At 36.8% G+C, this 19,981-nt stretch overlaps 1 protein-coding gene across 1 annotated transcript in view; it reads left to right on the top strand.

The window, feature by feature from the left end:
* The window catches only part of prex2 (phosphatidylinositol-3,4,5-trisphosphate-dependent Rac exchange factor 2), a 143,939-nt gene that overhangs the window by 29,132 nt on the left and 94,826 nt on the right, over positions 1-19,981 (top strand). The window contains exons 2-5 of the mRNA XM_079601443.1: positions 15,753-15,824; positions 17,558-17,680; positions 18,579-18,683; positions 19,759-19,860. Of these exons, the coding sequence (XP_079457569.1) occupies positions 15,753-15,824; positions 17,558-17,680; positions 18,579-18,683; positions 19,759-19,860 (402 nt within the window). The remainder of the gene's footprint in view (positions 1-15,752; positions 15,825-17,557; positions 17,681-18,578; positions 18,684-19,758; positions 19,861-19,981) is intronic.

The following is a 19,981-nucleotide window of genomic DNA, read 5'->3' as shown; positions in this document are numbered from 1 at the left end:
ATGAAGTGGCAAAGCAACATTATCATATAACAGATGTACAAAAGTAAAGCCCCATTCATGCTGAGAGTGATTTTATCGCTGGAAGTCACCAGGTTGATGTACTGGTAGTTGCTCGTTCCTACTGCTGGTTGTCCTGACATTATTGGTGTGACTGTCCTAAACTTTTGGATTTTTTAGAACAAACAAGGTGTAAAATATCTGTTAAATAAAATATTGTCTGTAAAAAAAAATATTATTCTGTTTTAACAAGACTCAACAGCTTTTCGTTCAGGCCGCCAGTCTGCATTTACAATAATGTGTTTTGAGGTGCACAATTTGTTATTTACTAAATAGCCAAGTCCACCTACTTTCTTGTTGCTCACGCTCATGATTCTGTCCGCTTCAAATATGTCCGGTGAAACCACATTGAATCAGAGCCATGTTTCTGTGACGCACATGATGTTTGCATTCTCGTTTTCTGAGTCAGCACTTGTAACTTGATCATTTTATAAGTCAGAGACCTTAATTTCAAGTCTGCCATGACATACTGTAGCAGTTAGCCAGTATCTGTTCCTTTTCCTTCAGCATGTGTGTGGATGTAGACATCAGGTGTAACAGCTGTTGTTTTTAGCATAATGCAAATCGTGCCACAAGTTCGCAATCCATCGTTGAGATAAATATTCCAATTGCCAGAAGTAATGCCAAATGTATTGACCCTAAACTTTTGCATGGTAGTGTACAGTGCTATGCATAAGTTTAGACACCCATGCTAAAGTTGCCTAAAAAGAGGAATAAAAAATCATCTTTTGGAAATTTATCTTAATGCCTTAATTTAAAAAATGAGGAAAACTCCAACCTTTAAGGACACCAATTTTCTTTGTGAATCAATAATGTATCGTAAAAAAATAAATGTTCTTCCTTAAAATACAGGGTGCATAAGTTTGGACACCCCTATGTTAAATTCCCATAGAGGCAGGCAGATTTTTATTTTTAAAGGCCAGTTACTTCATGGATCCAGGATACTCTGCATCCTGATAAAGTTCCCTTGGCCTTTGGAATTAAAATATCCCCACATCATCACATACCCTTCACCATACCTGGAGATTGGCATGGAGTACTTTCCATAAGATCATCTCTCAATGCAAATCAAACCAGCTGTTAGGCTAACTGAAATTAAACCATGTCAATCTCCAGGTACGGTGAAGGGTGTGTGATGATGTGGGGATATTTTAATTCCAGAGGCCAAGGGAACTTTATCAGGATGCAGAGTATCCTGGATCCATGAAGTAACTGGCCTTTAAAAATAAAAATCTGCCTGCCTCTATGGGAATTTAACATAGGGGTGTCCAAACTTATGCACCCTGTATTTTAAGGAAGAACATTTTTTTTTTTTACGATACATTATTCATTCACAAAGAAAATTGGTGTCCTTAAAGGTTGGAGTTTTCCTCATTTTTTTAATTAAGGCATTAAAATAAATTTCCAAAAGATGATTTTTTATTCCTCTTTTTAGGCAACTTTAGCATGGGTGTCTAAACTTATGCATAGCACTGTATATAGCATCAAAATACATAAAAACAGACAAAATTCACTGAATCGAACAGATCATGGCGGTACTGAGATTATATATTGAAAGAAACATGTTAATGTGTTTGCTTCTTGAGCACATGTTGCTGGGGTCTGTAGAGGCATGTAAAAGATCATGACTTACAGTATTAAGAGACCTAATGCTTGAAACAGCTTGAGAATATTGTCAATTCTTTGCCAATCCTGGCTGCAGTGCTTCTTTATCTCTGATTTGTTATTCAATCCGCACATAATCAAACATCCAACCCAGGTGACAATTTGAGTGAGCACGGTTTCATTGTACAGGTCAGTTAAAGGCTAGTGCCTGGAACTGGAAACCGCAAGTGCAGCTTTTAAAGCTAAGCCCCAATTCTTATTCATTGACAGACTCCATGATGCCTTCCAAAGTCTGATTCACCTCAAACCTTTGCAGGGTTGTCCTTTGTGGCTCCACTGTGATCGGCGACAGACCGCTGGTGCCATCTTCCCTGTCTCTTGTACTCCGCTAACTAGTCCCGGCCTCCAGCGGAGTGACTGGCATGCTGAAGGGGTTAGTGAGGGCCACTGTTCATTCATACACAAAGATGGCATTGATCCCAGAACACTTGGAGGGGGCACTTTTGGCCGGCCCTTTTCATTGACATTCAAGCTGTCTTTAGGGATTTCCAAAAGGAAAGACAAAGTTGTTTTCTCTCTTTCCCTCCACTGACAGCGTCCAATTGCGACCAATTCTGAGGTTCTAAGATCCCCAATAGCATCAGATCCAGTAAAAATTGGCTTTATTGGACAACCCTAGACAGAATTCAAATCAATAGCACAGTCGTGTGTGCCACGCATGCTGACTGAGCTTGATACGTGCAGTTTAAAATTCTGCTTGTCACCATGGGCTTTCAGACGCCAGTCTGTAATGGGATTTTGGCCCCTTGATACACAACAATAAGCTTTGAAATGCACATGCAGTAACATTGAATTAGCTATTATGGATATAATAATAGGAGATGTGTAGAAGCATTTTGAAACGCTATTTACATTTATTTGTTTGTCATTGAGACAGTTGGACAATTTGTCATGGGAGCTGATACAACACAATCACGGCCCTCAAGCCATCGCTCCTCATATCGTTTTCATGAGCTGTGATGGGATTAAAATTATTAGTGTCACATGGCAGTTCTTCTCAAACATAAGAAAACAAAGAACAATTCCAGTCTGGTTTTGTGCCTTTTTAGCTGGAAAACCAGTATAGCCTTACTGTTCACCTGCAAAACTGTCAAGTTAGTCAAGTGGGTCTAGGATTGACTAAGATCTTTAGTTGGTTAAGATAGTTCAGAAGCTTGGCTGAGAGACATGAGATTTTCAGAATAATAACATTCTTCATTTAAAAGTCATTCAAATCATACAGTGTGACCAGTGTAGTCCAATTCACAAACAAATGACTCTTTTGAACCGTTCTTTTTAGTTGATCAAAAACATACAGCCTGGCCAGTGAAATCTGATTCACGAACTAATGACTCTAATGAAGTGGTTCTTTTTACTGAATCAAAAACATACATCGTGACCAGTGTAGTACGACTCTTTTTGTTTCTTTTTTTTCTCACACAGATACCAATTTGACACATAGAGGACAGTCTGACACTGAACATTAACCACAGCAAATTTGGAGTCTCTCAAAGTCAAACCATAGCGCCACCAACAGCTGAAAGTTACACTCATATTTATGCTAATAACTTTTGAACCACAGTTTTGAACTCTCAGCCAAAACATACAGCCAACGAGACCAGTTTAATCCGATTTATGAACAAGACTCTTATACTAAGCCAGTTTCCAAGGTCCAGCTCCTGTTTGAATCGGTCTGAAACACTGTGTAATCACTGCCTTCCGTTAATTTTGTTTTTGAAATATAGAGAATCAGTCAATCTGTATCCACACCCAGCCATACTTGCCAACCTTGAGACCTCAGAATTAGGGGTTGAGCAATGTTAGTTGGGGGGAGGGGGGGGATTGAGCAATGTTAGTTGGGGGGGGGGGGGGGGGTGGAAGCAATTTTAGTTGCTTACATTAACTAAATGAGCCTACAATAGCAGACAGAAGCCCTTGAAATAAAAAAATGAAAAATGGCCATGTTTTATAAAAAGGTTGACAAATCTAAATAAAAACAGAGAAATTATGTAAGTTAACGTTAGTTGTAGATTACATTCTCATATCCATTTTTTTTTTTTTTCTAATGTCACAAGGAATAATCTGTTTTACTGCTTTGCACGATTCTTTTGTAGTGTGGTTTTGGTGTAGCCTACTAAAGTGTACTAAAATAAACATTCACGAGTGTACCTGACTTCTTCTCACCGCTGATTCCTGATGGTTTAGAGGACAATTACACCGAGTCGCACCCTGTCTTTTCAAAGAATAGTACACCGGCGAGCGCGAAGTATAAATGCCTCGTGGGGAGGCGCGCGCGCAGTCAGCAGAGGCGCGCGCAGCGAAGGCTCGCAAACCCCTGTCCCAAATGGCGCACTTGATGTGGACTTTCGGTCTCGTGGACTTAAATTGCGCGTGCTCGCTGAGTCTACGAGTCCGTAGGCCGTCCCATTCATCACTTTAACGCTCTGAAGTGTGCTCAGCAGCGCCCCCTTTGTACCCTTGAAGCGGTCTTCCACGAAGCCCGCATAGATGCAGGCTTCACGCACTTTAACTACCCAGGAATCCTTGCGAATTTCCGAAAGGCCAATCAGACAACGAATGGGAGGAGCTTTCGCTCACGTTAACATGGATGAGAAGAAAATATTTAAGTGTAAATATCATTATGGTTTTTATGACCTATGTGTACATTTTACCAGTTATTACCTACAGTTTATACAAACATTATGGTCATCAACCAGTGGTTGATATCTCAAACATAAATATAAATATATTTATATTTTATAAACATAAATAGCTTGCTGAATAATAGGCTACGATCGCATTATGATTCATTAAATAAATATAACCGAATGTCAGGGCTTTACTGAGTCATATATAAATGTAGAAATATAATATTTAAACAACAACCGGACCGTCTTCCTATTTCCGGCGTGACGATCGAGTCTGTCCCAAAAATACCTCTCAATGCGCCCTCGTGGACTCGCGCCAAGGGCCCTTTAGGTCTGCACTACATGACGTCAGCAAAGTGTGGACTCTGAGGAAGTCCACAAGTCCGGAGTGTGCCATTTGGGACAGGGCCATAGACGACAGCGCATAGACTGCTTCTTTTTCCGTTCTGATTGCCGCGCTTGACTTCTAGGTGTGTAACCTTTATTATTGTTCGGTCTGAAACGGCGCCCAGTGACGGATGGTGTAGCAATATTGTTGTCCAGGTGGAAATCGGGAGAAATTCGGGAGAAAGGTCGGTCCGGGAGATTTTCGGGAGGGGCTTTGAAATTCGGGAGTCTCCCGGAAAAATCGGGAGGGTTGGCATGTGTGCACCCAGTAGGGTTGCCACCTTCAGTGTGGCAAAATAAGGGACACCCATTCACCCCCAAACCCCCCCCCCCCCCCCCCCCAAATGCTCAACTTTGACAACGTCATTTTTATTGTTATTATTGTGATTTCATAATATGTAGATATGAATCCAACTAAAAGCTATTGAAAATATGTATTTTAGTCAAATAGCAAATGGTGTAGCTCTGCAGCCATCTAAAGTGATAATTTCTTTACTTTTAAAACAGCATTTTCCAAAAAGATGGGCAAAAATCTTACACTAAACCATGTCAAATTATCTATATCCATGAACGTTAGAAATGTGGGTCTTTTATAAAGTGAATTTAACTTCTTTTTTTTTTACTGTTTTTGTTTAAAAAATATTTATTTATATAGCCTAAAGTAAAAAAAATATAATAAATCCTCCTAAAACTATAAATCCTAAAAAAAAAAACTATTATGTTTCAAAATGACATTTTGTTGAAACAACACAAGTGTGACTTTTTCCCCCCACACTAACATAAAAAACAGATATTATTCAAATTTATTTAATTTTTTTGTAGATGTAGAAAGTGTTGTCAACCGTGCAAAGTCTCACATCATTTGGACAAATATAATGTTTTATTTATTTCAGCAAACGTCATTTGGGGTCGAAAAGACCCGAACAGCGCGCTACAAGGGGTTAAAAAACGTGCAGGTTTACAGCGCATGTTCACGAGACTCAGTCGCTATAGAAACAAAGACGCTAAAATGCAATCACGCAATGAGCTTCTCTACTAAGAAATTGATTTCTTTATATTTGCTATTAGTATTATCCATACTGCAAAATCCTTATGTTTTTATTCAACTATATGTGGGCCTAATGTAAAATACGGGACAAATCGCGTCCCTTATTGATTTGATACGGGACGCATCATCTTACTTGTAAATACGGGACGATTCCGTATTTTAAGGGACGGGTGGCAACCCTAGCACCCAGCCCTACTGTATAAGCCAGTGTCTCAGGTAGTGTCCAAAAACCAATGCTAGTCTTCTCTGCAGGGTGTAGTGCTTTGTGGTGTCTGTCTTGTAAAGCGGGTTACATGCACCTAGACAAGTGGGCGTTTGTGGAAAAAACATTATTGAAAAATGGCCTTGTCTTTGTTAATAATAACAAAGACAAGGCCATGCGCACATGTGGTTTTAGCATGTCCCAAACCAGCATGTTAGCTCCCAGGGCATATTTATAGTAAGTGTTTCCTGTGGATGTTTCCCATTGGGCTCTGCGGAGGCTCGGATGGATCCTGATGGTGTTATTAGCCACCATAAAACACAGGCTTGTTTTATACTCTTCTTTTGGATCCTCCATGAAAAGCCGGTTTTGTTGCTTGTGTTGTCTTTCTCCAAATTTGGTATAAGGTCTCACACTGTCACAAAGCAAAAGCCTCTCGTGGCATGCAGGCTTTGTTGATGTTGTGCAGAAATAGGCCCTGGTAAATTGAGTTTTTCCTCCACAGGAAGAAAAGCACAGGCCATTTCCTCAGACGCCCTGGTGTGGGGTTTATGAAGGAGGAGGCTGGACTGTTCATCATCTGTCTGGAAAAAGAACAAATGTATGACTATGGGAGAATGTCATTTAATGATACATATACAGATAATACAGATAATTGTGCAGGATTAATAAATAAAATGATTATTAATAATAAATAAAAATACATTTAAATTAAAAAAATAATTTATATTTAGTGTTAATAATAATAATGATTAATATCTGGTTCCAAAATGCATCTTATTAACATAATAAATTATGATGATGCTTTATTATTAATCAATTATTATTAATTGTTATAAAGATGCATTTTATAACAACAGATGATGTAGTTACATCATCTACCATCATCAGGGTTAACTCAGTTTGCCTTAAAACTACAGTAGCAGTATGAATGAGTTTAAACAAATACAAATATCTTTATTCGTTTTCTTCATCCAAATACCAAATACTTACTCAGACTTTAAAGGGTTAGTTCATCTAAAAATCACATTTCTGTCATTAATCTCACCCTCGTGTCGCTCCAAACCCGTAAGACATTTGTTCATCTTTTATTTTGTAAATAAAGTGGTAAATAATGTTTTTTTGCTGTCAATGGAGGGACAGAACTCTCTCAGATTTCATCAAATATCATCATCTGTGTTCCAAAAATGAACGAATGTCTTACAGGTTTGGAATGACATGAGGGTGAGTAATTAATGACATAATTTTCATTTTTGGATGAACTAACCCGTTTAAATTCTGTGCTGTAGACTTGGTGCAGGCCCTGAAAGTTTTCTTTCACAGACTGAACTAAAGCCTGACCCAATTACCACAAAACAGAGAATCAGTGGATCATCAGTGAACAAAGAAGCCATTCATAAAATTATGTTTTGAATGGAGAGTGTCTACATTTCAGCAGGCACGAATATTAGCGAAACTTACCTGTGATTGACCGCAAACGTCCATTCTCGAATCCTGTATTATAGAGCTTTGGTTAACTCTATTTTTGTTCAGGTTTCCAGGATTAGTAAAAAGGCACTAAATTCAGAACGAGAGAAAAAGAGGGAGATTTTCCATTAAATAGTCTTATGCATGATACATTGGTTCCATATTGGTGATTATTATTATTTTTTTTAGATATTTAATATGCATGCTCACTTACCCTATAGGTGTACAAAAATATATATATTATTATTATTGGATATATATGGGCAGATTTTGGATATGTAATGTACATGCTCAATAGGTATACATGATTAATAAATAAAATAAAATAATAATAAAATATTTAAAAATGATTATTATAACAATAACTTTTACCTTATTTTTTTGCATCTAGATGATCTTTGTTGTCATCTAATGCTAACTTAACACTTGTAATGGGAAAACTGACTCAGAGACACAGATGTAAAACCAGACAGATATTTTATTGCACTGATGAGCAAATGCAGATGTTGAGACTTCATAGGTCAATAACACTTAGATCTAGAATTTAATAACACTTTTAAATCTTTAGGTTAACTTAAAATGAATATAAGTTTTTTTTTTTTTTCACATTGTACATTACAACGTTGTGATGCTTAAATGTTTAGCATTGAAAAATCAGTTTTAGTTTTTACTTATTTATTTAGACAAAATTGTATATTAGTCATTTATGAAAATAATTAATTAATAATTCTCAGATTATCTTTAATGGCCATAATTGTAATATTAGTACATCCCTAGTCTTGTATTATGCTGTGTAGATTTAGTTTCTCTCTGGATGGGATTGGGTTTGATTTCTTTATTTGTCATGTGTTATTGCAGACGAGGAGAATATCCATCATGACTATTTTCTAGGCCTGTCATACTTAAGTTGTGATCGGAAAGAACATTATTTGTGTCAGAGATTGTTTGTGCAAGCCTGTCATTGATTTTTCAGGGAGAATGACAGACAGTTATTCTACATAATATGTAGAATGTATCCTGTACTCATAACATTTGGGGATTGGATTAGATAAATGCTGGAATTTAGTATTATAGTACATAACCAGAGTGGTGTTACAAAGCCATGGCTTGTCATAAGGAAACAGGCAGGGCCACTGAATGGCGTCTAACTGTAACTGCAGAGTTATACAATGAAGACTTGTGTAATTTCCACCACATGCATGTATACACACGAGCCGTAAACAGAACATGAGCCCAGGCCAATGTGTAGGATTTGGGGGCGGAATGTATCCTTAGCTGGACAAATGCGTAAACATATTCAAACCCATACAAACATACACATGCATTGCTTCCTGGAGGCAGTAAGTATAGGGAATGGCAATAATTGTACATACAGTACATGTATATGTACAGTACACTATACCGTTCAAAACTTTGGGGTCAGTAAGATGTTTGTTTTTAAAGACTACTACTTTTATAAAGCAATGGCAAATGAAATTGATCAAAAGTGACATGTATAGCCTAATGTTGAAAAATATATCTATTTCAAATTAATTATATTATTGGGAACTTTCTATTCATCAAAGAATCCTGAAAAAAAAAAAAAAACATTGACAATAATAAAACATTATTTCCTGTAGGTTAATGTGACACTGAAGACTATATGGCTGCTGAATAAATTACATCACAGGAATAAATTACATTTTAAAATATATTTTAAAAAAATCAGTTAATAATTATATTTCTCAATATTGTTGTTTTAATGTATTTTTGATCAAATAAATTTACATTTACATTGACTAATTTAGCAGACGCTTTTATTCAAAGCGACTTACAAATGAGAACAATAGAAGCAACTAAACTAATAGGACAACAGTTAGAAAGTGATAAGTTGTCAGAGCTTTATAAATGCAGCCTTTGTGAGCATAAGAGGCTCAAAAACATAATAATAAAAAACTTTTCAACAGTAGTGGATATACATACTGTACATGTTTGACATTATTTCAAGAGAGTTCAAGCCCCAAATTAGGGTGGACAGAGCTCCCTCCATAATTTGCATTTGCTGTCTAAATATTAGTTATAGTTCTCTATGAGAACTTAACTGAAACTCTGCTGGCAATGAAGATATTATGAGAATGACTTTATGGCTCGGTGCAGGTTCAGAGCGCTCTCGTATTCGGTCACCTGGCTGTCTAATAAAGGCTGGATTTACAAGCTGAGGAAGACGAGACAGTGGCCAGCAGGTGTAAGTGACGGGTATGCGAGTTTGTCTGCGTGTGGTGTACATCCATGAGTTTGTAAGTGTTTTGGACTGCATATTTTTTAGATGTCCCTTTTAAAGAACAAGTTGTTTTTTCCTGCAGTCTCCTTGGATCACATCCACCTTTCCACCTCGAAGTTCCTCATTGACCTTCCTCAAGTCTCATGCTCAGAACTGGCACTGGATTCAGTCTTTTTTTTCACTGTATAACTGTAGACAAAACAGGGAACTTTAAATGGACAGTTCACCCCAAATGAAAATTCTGTCATTTACTCACCCTCATTTTATTCCAAACCTGTTTTTGATCCTCTCTTTTTAGTTTTTTGTCCATACAGTGAATATTCATTTTCTATTTCAAATTTTCCCTTTAAAAGTTCATTGCGAGTACACAAGGTTAATAAAACCAGCTTCTAATTGTGAAGTATAGTCAGATGTGTAACATTTCGTAAATATCCCATCTGGAAAACTGCTCTAAACAGGTTCTGCATGAACATCAAGTTTTTTTTCACCTGCATTTTATTTCAGTTCACTGGTTCATCTTTGAGATCTTGATAAGTTATATCGACAAAACAAGTTTTTCTCCCCTTTTCAAATTTTACCAAATATATGTTATACAAACTAAATAATTGTGATTATTAATTTATACAATTATTGCATACATACTGTATATATACATGCAATATGCAAGCAATCACATCATTACTACATGCCACAAGCTGATTGGTGTAACTTTCTGTAACGTTTAGTGAAGGTTTAGTTTAGAGTTAAAGTAAACCCAAATCCAGTTTTATTTAACAATGGTGAGTTAACAGAATCAAACTCTGACCTAAACTTAACACGTCTTGACTAGAACCGACTTGGACATGAACTGTAAACAAACTTTAAAACAAACTCACCGACAGAGGGATTTCAAGAAACAAAGCTAGACAAGGAACAAAGGAACATGAGGGCTATAAATAAACACATGGACTAATCACATAACACCTGAGAGTAATCAAACGATGAGCCAATGACCAAACAGAACAGAGAAACACATGGCTAGAATAAACCAATAGGCTTGTTCGACTTGAAGTGGCGATGCACAGACCAATCGGTGTATGAAATCAAAGTACCGCAAGAGCGATTAGAGAGCAGACGGTTCCGTATTCTTTTGCGTTGCTCTCGCGGTACGTTGGTGTCATACACCGATCGCCAATCGGCCGGTGCAGCGCCGCATCAAGTCGAATAACAACATAACACCGAGCAAAGGAAGCACGTGACATGATCACATGACATATCCAGGAACATGACAAAACCAGGAACATATACAATAACAAAATAAAAGACATGAAAACCTAAACGTGATTCAAAACCAAATGTGACAATTGGCCTCTGCTAATCCTGCAGCCAATGAGATTGCTTGCTCAACATTTAAATAGTCTAAATAATCTAGTCCTGCAGCTCTGAAATCATTCACCTTCCCCAGCTCCACCTGCCTAGAACCGCTATGTTTTATGCTATGCTATATTTATGTATGTTCTGCTTATAAAGCAGCAGCATATCTTGCATACAGCAGCGTGTCTGTGTATCTATTAGCAGTAGCATGTCCATACTTCTATTCAACAACATGCTAAAACTATTCAGAGAATTGTCATTATAGGCTATATATATACACATTATATGCCTTAGCTCAGTTATAAAGTTATAAAGCTCAGATGACATGAAACCGTATGCAAATGTGAACTGAAGTTACATGCAATTAGCACAGACCTGCAGCCCCGTCAAGCCAATGCAAGGAGCTGTTCGCGGACACTCAACACGCATGTTCATTTCACTTGCTAATCATGTAGCCGTGGAGCACAACTCCAGAAACATAATCAGCACCAAGACTTTAGCTGCACAGCCGAGCCGCAATCAAGAGCCGGTTTGATTACCTCCTTCCTTATTCCTTTGGATTTTCATTGCGAGAGAGTTCTGGAACTGTTTAATTTCAGTTGATGAAATATATAAGTGGTTGGTTCTCGGCCTTGTAATCAGCACGTTCAGTTTGCATGTGATTATCATGCCGGTTGAGAGCCTCTCTTTGGATATTTGACCCACTCACTCTGCAGTGTGGACTAACTGTTTATAGCACAGTTATTTAGACAGATATCCTAACAGGAAATGCCTACTTCTCTGTACTGTCATTAATAGTTAGCATTTTCAGTTAAATAGCACTTCTTAAATCTCTTCATCCATATTTTGGCCTGGTTTCACAGAATAGGCCTTAGTTAAATTAAGACTGAGCAAGAAAAAATAGCTTTTATAAACATGCCTTAGAAAAAACATTACTGTGAATCTTCAGACAAAACAATGGCAGTGACATTTTAAGATATGTCAGTGCAAGTTGCTTTCAGTTAAAACAGCTCAAACATGCATTTTAGTCTGGGACTATAGGCTGAAGCCTTGTCTGTGAAACAAGGGGTTTCTAAAAATAGACTTATTTAACTTGCTTCATTTAACTTATTGGCATTTGGCACCAACTAGATGATTCACTCGTTTTCTGCCAAGAAAAAATACATTGCAGGAAAGGGTTTGCTTTTATTGCGGCAGTGCGAGAATCAAACAGTAAAATCATGGTACTTTTATATTATTATAGCATTTTGACAATATATATATATATTTTATGTATGTTTTTGCTTTGAAATTACGTTAAATTATTGCAAAGTATTCAAAAGGTTTAATGCAAGAAAAAAGATTTATCACATATTTGGTTAAACTAATTTTGTTTTTCATCAAATGAACTCAAGTAAAGAATGAAATATAATATTTTTCATTTCCACTATCATTTGTGATCAGTAAGTTTAAAAATGAAAATCTTATAGCCTACTTTTATTTAGCAGGGATGCATATAAATTGATCAAAAGTGACAGTAACGATGAAAGTGTAAAAAAAAAATGTTGTGGTAACCCATACTCAGAATTTTTCCTCTGCATTTACCCATCCAAGCAACATTGCTCAAAAAAGTTGCCCTGTGTATCATCTAGGGTTGCCACCTTCAGTGTGGCAAAATAAGGGACACCCATTCAAGCCCCCCCCCCCCCAGCTCATTTTTATTGTTATAATTGTGATTTCATAATATGTAGATATGAATCCAACTAAAAGCTATTGAAAATATGTTATATGTTGCATATTTTAGTCAAATAGCAAATGGTGTAGCTCTGCAGCCATCTACTAAAGTGATAATTTCTTTACTTTTTAAAACAGCATTTTCCAAAAGATGGGCAAAAATCTTACACTAAACCATGTCAAATTATCTATATCCATGAACGTTAGAAATGTGGGTCTTTTATAAAGTGAATTTAACTTTTTTTTTTTTTACTGTTTTTGTTTAAAAAATATTTATTTATATAGCCTAAAGTAAAAAAATATATAATAAATCCTCCTAAAACAATAAATCCTTAAAAAAAAAAAAACTATTATGTTTCAAAATGACATTTTGTTGAAACAACACAAGTGTGACTTTCCCCCCCCACACTAACATAAAAAACAGATATTATTCAAATTTTTTTTTTTTTTTTTTTTTTTTGTAGATGTAGAAAGTGTTGTCAACCGTGCAAAGTCTCACATCATTTGGACAAATATAATGTTTTATTTATTTCAGCAAAAGTCATTTGGGGTCGAAAAGACCCGAACAGCGCGCTACAAGGGGTTAAAAAACGTGCAGGTTTACAGCGCATGTTCACGAGACTCAGTCGCTATAGAAACAAAGACGCTAAAATGCAATCACGCAATGAGCTTCTCTACTAAGAAATTGATTTCTTTTTATTTGCTATTAGTATTATCCATACTGCAAAATCCTTATGTTTTTATTCAACTATATGTGGGCCTAATGTAAAATACGGGACAAATCGCGTCCCTTATTGATTTGATACGGGACGCATCATCTTACTTGTAAATACGGGACGATTCCGTATTTTAAGGGACGGGTGGCAACCCTAGTATCATCACCTTTAGGCCACTACTGTCACAGTTGTGTTCTGTCTAAGTCTTGTTTTCATTAGTCATATGTCTTCCTTTGTTCTGTTTTTTGTTTCCGCGGGAACCCTCATTAGTTCATCTGTCACACCTGTTTCCAAGTTAGTCTTGTCAGCTGTGTCTCATGTCCCTGATCTGTTTCCCTATGTATTTAAGCCCCGTGTGTTACCTTGTCTGATCTTGGTTGTATTATATGTGTGTACCCTCTGCCTGTCTTCTATGTACCAGTTTGATTTATATTGTGAGTAAAAGTTTGTGCCACATTATGGCCCCGTTTACACGATGGGAAAACGCAGATATTTCTCTGCGTTTTGGCCTGTCATTTACACGAAAACGCCGTTTTTATCCCAGAAAACGATCATTTCTAAAAACTCCGGCCAAAGTGGAGATTTCTGAAAACGCCGGTTATATGTTGTCGTGTCAACTGGGAGAAACGGGGTTTTAGGTTCTCTCTTGTCGATTCTGAGGATTCCGATTGGCTAGCATGGCTTTATCCTTCTCCCTACACTGCCGCCCATAGGTTTGGCATAGTTATGATGGCGCTCGACGGCGTATTTATGCGGGTTGTGTGCACGATGTTATTATTGAAAACGGAGGGGGAGAAATATTCGTTTCTCTAAATACCCGGCTATGTGTAAATGTGGCCTATGACAACTACTGCCCCATAAATGTTTACTTTTTTTTGTAATAGCATAATAGCTTTTTAAAATAAATTCTGGTATTTTGACTTAATTCATCACAGAATCCTGAAAAAAAAAAGTTTTTGGTTTCCTTATTTTAAATTGTACTATCTCACAATATTACTGCTTTTATTGTATTTTTTAATCAAATAAATGCTTGGTGAGTTTAAGAGTCTACTTTAAACACTAAAATACAACTTTTGATTGATAATGTATGTGTACAAATTCAATAAAAAGAAATATTTACCTGTATTTTTATTTGGGAAAGCACAGGAACAGGGCCACCTGGGTGTTTGTGAACACTTGAGTAATGACTCCGATCAGCATTTGAAATCAATTCAATTAAACAAGTTTAAACTGATTCACCAAAATCAATCTTACCAACTCAACAAAATTTTCTTAAAGCTCTCATTGTAATTTGTGAGATAAAGAAATGCTGTGAGAATAGTCTAATCACATTCTTTTGAAAAATCATTGGCAATGTTTCTTTATTTTATGTCACCAGCAAAAGTCATTAATAATATAAGAACTGAAAGAAGTGTATTATCAGAAACCTTTAGTCTAAGCAATCCAACAGTGTTGAATCCATGATGCAAGATGTTCTTCCAGTCTTTGTTTGAACACGTGCCATATAGCATGCATATTAAGCACACCAAATATTTCTGAATGAGTTTCTGAAAGCCTTTGCCTCGCTCGTATTAACAAATCAACAAGATGTACAACCACAATGAAGATACCAAGCTTTATTTAGCTTGCTTTGAGATGTTTATAATCCAGACATGACAGCCCAATTATCTCAGGTTGTTTTATAATAGAAAAATCAAGTATGTCATTGCATATGATTCAGATAAGATGTGAATAGTGTCGTTTTTATTGAAACGATTCTCCCCATCAGCATTCCAAATAGAGATCTTACTGTGCGATAGGATTTATTTGTGTTTACTGAAATTTCCGTCATGCAAAATGACTTGTGGACACAGCTATTCATCAAACCTTAGTGCCTGAGATTTACAATATTCATTATTTCTGTCTCTTGGCAAATGCAGTCACTCTTCCTTCCTGTTGTTTTTATCTCAAGTCCTGTTTTGTCAGACCCCCAGTATTGTGGCATCTTTCCCCTTCTCCTTGGGAAGGTTGTAAATTGCATTTGTTATGTATTCCCTGCTGCTGTCCGTGATCCGGAGGAGAAATTGGATTTCATGTCGGATCGTTAGTGTTGGCTGTGGTTTGCTGTAGTTTGAGTTGATCAGGGTCCCTCCATCCAGCTTGCTGCAATTGGATATTCAACTCAGTCTTTCTTGGATGGATGAGCATGCAAAGGAGAAAGACATTTTGGCCTCTTTGCTGAATATTTACATTCTCCTCTTTCCCGTGTTCCCAACAGGTACTTCTTCATCGCCTCAATCAGTATGCTGTGTCTAAAATTGATAAGAATATCACAGAGGAGACGGTTAAGGTGAGTTTTGGACACACGATTGGGTTTTAGGGGCACATTTAAGCCTACTTATTACAGGAATAGTTAATTAAACAATGAAAATGGTCATTTACCTACTTATACGTCATTCCATGACATGCCGTTTGACTTTTTATTAATTCCATGAAATACAAAAAGAGATATTTAGTAAAATGGCCAGGCTGCACTTTTCCATTCCATGAACGCAAATGAGCTTCAAAGATTACAAACAAGCAGTGTTGTTATTTTTCACTAAATTCTTTTCTGGGAATTTAAATAAAAGTAAAATAAAATATAAATATTAGATAAGATTAGATGTCACATTTCCCCCTCTGTTTATGTTCCTGAATCCTGGACTCGTATTTTGAAATGTATTTATATTCAATTGTTTCTGGTTTCATTTCTTTTGAGTTTATTCTGTGCCATGGTCCCTAATTTGTTACTAATTACCCTCACCTGTGCCTTTGTTATCCCTTTACCCCTGTATTTCAGTTGTTATTTGTTGGTCATTGTCTTCACATGTCTTGTTATGTCTGTGAAGCTGTTGTGTTTGGTGTTCCTCTTCGTTTTTGAATCGTCTTCTTTATTTATTTAATAAAATTACTGCTTGCAAATAGATCCTTGCTCTCCTCTCCTCTGTCTGGACCGAACCGTGGCAATATATGTGTAGAGTGCTAATTCATTAAATAAAAGCTATAATTCAATAAAAGCTAATTCAAATTATTAATTTAAACTAAAATATTATACAAGTAGGCTGATTGTAAATAACACTGCACAAAACGTTTGCAATATATTGTAAGTTATTCGATAGTTTTGTGTGAGGAACAGACCATAGTTTAAGTTGTTATAGGTTGCCGTAGTTCTGAGGTTCGACATCCGTGTTAAACGTCATTGTTCTCTCATCTCTCGTGATGAGTCATGATGTGCCAGACATGAGGGTGAGTAAACTGACAAAATGAGCATATGATTCGCTAAATTTGAACCATTTCTTTAAACAATACATTTTCAGCCTGGTTGGTGATGCGCGGCAGTAAACATTCTGCACTCTCAGTTGGGAATTCTGCTGAGGGAAAGTGAGTGCTTGAATAGTGCTCAGTCATGTTAACAGGCTCAGATGTTGGCTCAGGCTCTGTTTGCATGTTTTAGAGCATGTCTGAACATACAGTACCTGTTTGAGGATGTGTGTGCGGGATACTCACTGACCAGGGGTCATTCAGAGGTCAGTTCTTGAATATATGAACTATACAGCAACACACTGCTGGCTCGTCTTTATATACAGTGGTTTATAAATACTTAAGAGACATTTAATCTCGTCTTAATGTGATTAGGTATGATTAGGTATAAAATATCAATATTTTTTTTTGTGCTGAATTTCTTAGTTTGATATTTTTCTATCAAATCTGAAAAAAAAAAAAAAAAAATGGCAGTAGCTCCGAATTGTCTAAACACCATTCAAACTGCTTGCTATACAGATGCGAAAAACACAGAAAATCTAACCCGATCCAATTTTTTTTATGACGGATGAAAGTTTCTGAGGCATAACATGAGGTCGTATTTATTTTTTAACGTGCGCAAATTTCGGACGTGAATTTCGGACTCAGTGTGCAAGGGTCTTTACAACCACTTCCAGACCTTCCCTTTTTTTTTTTTAAGTGCATTGTTGGTTTTCCAGATCCAGACAATGTCCCTTTGACTCCCTCAGTCAAAGTCAATGTTTCCATGTGTTCACCCCACAGGTGCTGTTTTCTAACCTGGAAGAGATCCTGTCTGTGCACAGGGACTTCCTGTCCATGGTCGAAGAGCTTCTGCAGCCTGACCCCAACCCGTATCATGAAGTGGGCCGCTGCTTCCTGCACTTTGTGAGTCTCTGTCTACCACTCTCTCTTTTTCTCACCGTATTACACACATCCCTGCAGAAAAAAACTCCCACTTGGTTTAAGCCTGTCTTAGCTGGTTTAAGCTGGTCTCCAAGCCTGACCAGCTGGAAAGTGCCCAAAACTCCTTTAAAACCAGCCAACAGACCAGCCTGAGACAATCAAACCAGCTTAGGCTGCTTAAAAAGATTTGTTTTCTACTATAGGATACTGTCTATAAATTGGGGTCAGTTTGGGGTCATTCATTCCTGTATTCAGCAAGGAATTACGTTTATGAAAAGTGACAATAAAACATTGGATTTGTATTTCAGATTCCTGAAAAAAATATATAATTTGGTGAGCATAAGAAACCCCCTCACAAAAATATTAAAATCTTATATATATATAAGACACCCAACGCATTTATATAATAGATAAACTGAAATTGAAAACTTTTATACTTTTACTATAGATAGATAGATAGATAGATAGATAGATAGATAGATAGATAGATAGATAGATAGATAGATAGATAGATAGATAGATAGATAGATCTATATAGCCTAACTTTTTTTTATGAACAACAAAATTATAAATAACTGGGTCTTCACCTTTGCCTTCCTGTGTCATTGAGAATAACTTGCATATTTGAGTCAGAAAAGTTGGATTTCTAGATTTATAGTAGGAATAGCACTGCAGGGTTTTTTTTTTTTTTTTTTAGTGAGATGCTGTTTTGTGGTTTTGGGATGGAGGCATTACTTTGTTGCGTTAGTATTCGATCCATCAGTCTTCAATCTGCTCCTAGGCAAAACCTTAGAGACGCTGGATTTCTGAAGGGCATGAGGAGTGAATTCTCAGAATAAGCGCTTAGTTTGTGTGTTTTTGTGTTTGTGTATCTCCTCAGAGAGGAAGGTTTCAGATTTACGACGAGTACTGTGGGAACCACGAGAAAGCCCAGAGGCTTCTGCTGGAGCTCAATAAGATCAGGACAGTACGCACGCTTCTGCTGGTAAGACACTTGTTTTTATATATATAAATAATGTGTTGCCATAGTTCTCACTCTGGAAGGTTACACTAGGTTTTTCAGTACTTGATTTATAATGTCAATCAGATTATTTAATTTGATTTCACCACCATTGTTTATTTTTTTATCCTGAGTGTTGATAACTGTGCATGCCAAGTGTGCAAACCCTGTTTAGAAGTCTCTCTCTTTCACACACAAACACATTCACACTAGAAATGCTCATAACCCAAACCACTGTCAAACCTGTCTTCATTTGCATTAATACACATGATAAAAATTCATGTTTTTGTTGGACACATTCCTATAGCTGTCCCAGGACGGTGAGCTCATTAATGGGCTTTGTAATGGGCAGGACCGGGCCAAGGTCAGGTCTAACACTGAGGGGCCAGTGGCATGTGTGTGTAATACTATATCGTATGACCTCCTGCGATAAATGGGAGCTCCTTGGAGAGTCTGACACAAATTAATTTCCTCTGGCCGAGCTGATAGGACTGTCCTTCAACTCTCTGTCTTTGTAATGTAATGCAAGAAAGCACTGACCCCTCAATAAGACTAAAATACATACATTAAAAGACAAGCTGCTCACTTGAATTTTTGAATGTAAAAACGTGTGTATATTTTATTATATTGATAGGCCTCTGTTGTAAGTGTAAACATGGATGATTTTATAAAGGTAATTCAATTTATTGTATTTAAAGTTCTTTATGCTCTTTATGGTTGTTTGCTATGTTTAAAAAATAAGATAAATGAAGGTGTTAAGGTAAAAACAGAAATATAAACTGATGTTCTCAGCAGTAAAGGATACTGTTGGTAATCTATACGGTGGGATTACGAACGCTCTTAGATTTACTGCTTCATAAGTCTTTGAACTCGTGCTGTGGTAGCTATACGGACGTAATTGAATTTGATTTAATGGCAGTTTTATAGCCGTGACCTTGAGGGAAACGTGCCGTTCTATCATCCCTCTGAGACTCAAGTTCAAGTATAGAGTGTTAGTAAAGACTGCACAGAGGGTTTTCTTTTACTTTCTGACTTCTTTTGCTTTTTTTTGTCTCTTAAGAACTGCATGTTGTTGGGCGGCAGGAAGAACACAGAGGTTCCTTTGGAGGTTTACCTGGTTGCACCCATCCAGAGGATCTGTAAATACCCATTAATCCTGAGAGTGAGTACAAATGATGTAACTAGACATGTCAAACAATAGTATAGTCAAATATAAACTAATAGTCAAAACCTGTCGTTCGCTGTGCCTGGTGTCAATAAAAGCTTTTATTGGACTAACAAGG

The sequence above is a fragment of the Phoxinus phoxinus genome, assembly GCF_949152265.1.
Source record: "Phoxinus phoxinus genome assembly, chromosome: 24".
Taxonomy (NCBI): Eukaryota; Metazoa; Chordata; class Actinopteri; order Cypriniformes; family Leuciscidae; genus Phoxinus; species Phoxinus phoxinus.
This window is presented reverse-complemented; position numbering and strand designations above follow the sequence as displayed.